Raw genomic sequence first — 3,721 nt, 5'->3', positions numbered from 1 at the left:
ACTCTATCCACATCCATTTTTATAAGGGAACCTCTTTAGTTATTGTTCATTATTTAACAATAAATCATTACCCCTGCAACATAAACATTGAACATGTGCATTCCACACATATTTACAGTCAGAACAAACGCTATACAATACATATCAGAAGACCATGAAAGTATTCCCTAATAGGCACCCCACTAAACACTGCAGAGCCGAACCTGCCCGATTCTGAGCGAATTCCACACAATTCTAACTCCCCACTCTGCCTTCATGTTCTGGTAAAATGGCGCCTCATAACACCCGAACAACATCTAGCGCTCTCTACACATTTCAAAAATAAACAACCAACGGAGCCGCGGGGCGGAGCTAGCGCCACAAATCAACGGCTAGAAAGAAAATCAACTACCGCGGCTAACACTGCCGTCACTAGACAACGCCCACTGTCTCTCATTTGAACCATGGAAGCCAGGCCCTCTCCCTCTTTTTTATAGGTCCAGATACAAATGTGGGCGGGGAAATGAGAAGAGGCGCGCCCGTAGTAAATCACTGCTGTCATTTGTGTGAAGGGAACGCCCATTTCATTCGAGGCTGTAGGTGGTCTGCGTTGGGAGTGGGCGCGGCCTGTAGAATTTGTAAACTAGTTTCCTCCAATGAGAGCGCCGTAGCGCTGAACGAGCCAGGATTGGAGGTGGAGAGGGGGGGACTAGTTGTGCGGAAAGCGGTTGTGAGGCTCCAGTCACTGCGCTTCCTCCCAAGCACCAGAGATCGGCGGATTCTTCTTGCTAAGCAGTCCCAGGGCGAGGCCGACACCCCCAAATCACAATGCCCAAGAGAAAGGTGAGCTGATCGCTGTTGTATGTCACCTTCCGCGCGTCGCCCATCTGTCCTGTCCTCCCCTCCCGGTGCCTGGGTTGCGCTCTTTGTTTGCAGGTGGTGCCCGGATCATTGGATCGGAGCACATTCGGGTGGTGTGTATGGGGGGTGGGGTCCGCTCTCCTCATCCATATTCCCCCACCACCACCACCACCATTGGCCATGTTCAGTGACGACTCATGGAAAGAGTGCAGGGCTGTGACGTTGTAGATGGTGGAGCTGCTGGTGTGGGGGACCGCAGGGCCTCTTCTTGTAGCCCCGGTGCCTGATTCTTGGCCATCGCCCCCACATTCCTGTAAAGTTCACCAGGCGCTGTCATTGGAGGGAGATCAGCCATGGCAGCCCATGGAACTTGGGGATCTGGTGACAAGTGCTGTGAAGTTTATCATGTGTACGATGTGGCAGCTTATGTCTCACTATGCCACAGCAATGTGATAATAATGACCTGACCATACAATCCATAAAATGACAGTCTACCAAAACACCTTCATAAATACTGAGTAACACAAAGAGCAAAGGGTGCCATGATGTATAATGTGCACAATGGCCACAAAGCAAACCCTCGCAGCATTCTTAGGGCCCCAAATTTTACCGTCTGGTTTTTATTCCTCCGTGGGTTATAGAAAGGTAACGGTTTGGTGCAAATCTTCCGGCACGTGTACTAGAAGAGCACAGATATATTCTCTTTTGTTGACAGAACTAGTGGAAATGTCCGCAGCCTCTCTAACTTCAACTTTTTTCATTTTTTGAAGAGATTTTTCCGTTACAACTTTCAATTTATTTTTTTTTGTCTAGGCTTTTTCATGTCTTGGTAAACCAATAATAATATTTATAAGTATTCCCGATCTTGCTGTGTTTTTCTCCCAGGCAAGACAACTATATTTGTATATATAATCCCAAAAATGGACCCACAATAATGGATTGTGTTTCTGTATATATATATATATATATATATATATTTTTTTTTTTTTTTTTTTTCTTTTAAAGCAGATTTTACATTTTAGGGTGATTAACCACAATGTTAGACATGAATGTCCTCTTATGAACACATAAGACAAAGCACGCCATAATGAGAAAATTGGTTCTCCGATTTACACATACACAGCAAGCGATTTTATGTGGTTGTTTACCAATGGAAGCCTCCATTTTTATTTCGGGACAGACTCCTCTTAGGATGTTGGCAGGTTTGCATATCTGGTGAACCTGTTGATGACCTGGAGAACATTATTAAGATGTAGCATTGTTTCATAGGGTTTAGTCAAGTTTGTGCTGTGTTTTGCATGCGAATAATAGATTTAAAATGCTGTGCACCCTTAGGGTGGATGGCTCCTGAGGTATTAGGTATGTGCCCCCGCCTTGTGGTGGCAGCTTTTATGTCCTTAGGCCACTTTAAACCTTAATGTCATGTCAGATATTTGATACAATTGTCTGATGGCTCTAAAAACATGATTGGGCTGCTGTAAAGGTAGGGAGAAAAGTGATACTAGTAGATTTTTCTGGTACTGTAAGTAACATTAAACATTTAGGTTAGGTAAGTAACATTAAACATTTTGGGAGTGACTGTCCATGGACTTTAGGGCCATGTGTAGAAACTAGATTGTTGGCCAATTTGGCTAACATTAGGCATACATCATGCATTTTTTTTACGTGATATTTTCATTTGATATGACTGTCATATTTAAAATCAACTACAAGTGTTTGATGTACAGTATCATCCACTAGTACTATGCTTCTGAATTACCAATAATTTTACCATTATATTTAATCGATTTCAATAGAAAAGCTTTGCCCAAGGAATTTTGGTTGACTAATCTCCTGAAATATTGATCTTTAATGGAATCATTTTTATTCATTTTTGTAAGATCAATCATCTGATATTAGAAAATATTGCTTAGTGTAGGGCTAGTTTACAAGTGTCAGTCTCCCTTGTATGGGTACCCTTATGTTGTCAGCATAGGTTGAAGAAGATGTCCCTAATCAGCCCATTTCTAGTTACAGTAATGAAAATTAGCATGTTTGTAGGCCCTCCTCTAGTGCCAGATGGACAAAACAGCTTGGTAAATGCCCAGGATAGATATCCCTAACCAATCGCTATTGTTTTCCCCAAGTGGCAAAGCTTGCTATAGAGTGTTTTTTACATGAAACTCTAAACGTGAGCAAGCTTTTGAACATAGTTTTTCATTTTCTTAAAGTTGTAAGGATTGTAAGAAAGAATACCTAAATCAATCAGAGTATTTCAAACGTGGGGAAAAAGTTCTCATTAAAGTAGTTCAGGTATATTCTTTTTTGCATTTTAAAACAGTCTGTCCAAACAATGGTAGGACCGAGCTCTGGACTTTTCTACACAATTCATGTGATTGTTAGCTGTATACCATATTCTTTTCATTGCTTTGTTGATCTGTAACATTTTCAGCACATGTTAAAAGAATAGCTGGCTGCTAGGTTCTTCACTGCTGCATGAGATTCTTTACTGTTTGCTGACACTTTTGTCTCCGGAGTCAAATTCTCTCTACCCAAACCATGCTGGACAGTTCAGCCAGTGTGACCTGCTGATTATTCTATTCCTGCTGTCACTGTAGTCTGGACACGTCAGAGGATTAGGTTTTGGTTGTAAATGTATAGAACTGGTGGTTTGTTAGTTATTTTAGGAAAGACTTTAGATTATTTCAGCATTTAGTGCTTTTTTATATTTTTTATTCAAATATTTTTTTTATTATCTTATTTTGTTTTTATTAGTATATAATAAAAATATAATAAAAATATAAGTATATTAGTATGTTTAACAATAAAATGTTCACTTTTTATGCAAACATGGTGTTTTAATATAAATTAATGATATTTGGTTTCTTTAGTTTAAACCATG

General features: G+C 40.5%; 1 protein-coding gene across 2 annotated transcripts in view; it reads left to right on the top strand.

Annotated features, from left to right (window-relative positions):
- Window positions 1-659: 659 nt before the first annotated feature.
- The window catches only part of HMGN3 (high mobility group nucleosomal binding domain 3), an 8,909-nt gene continuing 5,847 nt past the window's right edge, over window positions 660-3,721 (top strand). Inside the window, exon 1 of one of the 2 annotated variants that reach the window (XM_072408559.1) lies at window positions 660-822. In XM_072408559.1, coding sequence (XP_072264660.1) covers window positions 808-822 — 15 coding nt within the window. In that variant the 5' untranslated portion in view covers window positions 660-807. The remainder of the gene's footprint in view (window positions 823-3,721) is intronic. The other variant, XM_072408560.1, reaches the window with a different exon arrangement.

This window comes from Pyxicephalus adspersus, chromosome 4 (assembly GCF_032062135.1).
Source record: "Pyxicephalus adspersus chromosome 4, UCB_Pads_2.0, whole genome shotgun sequence".
Lineage (NCBI taxonomy): Eukaryota > Metazoa > Chordata > Amphibia > Anura > Pyxicephalidae > Pyxicephalus > Pyxicephalus adspersus.
This window is presented reverse-complemented; position numbering and strand designations above follow the sequence as displayed.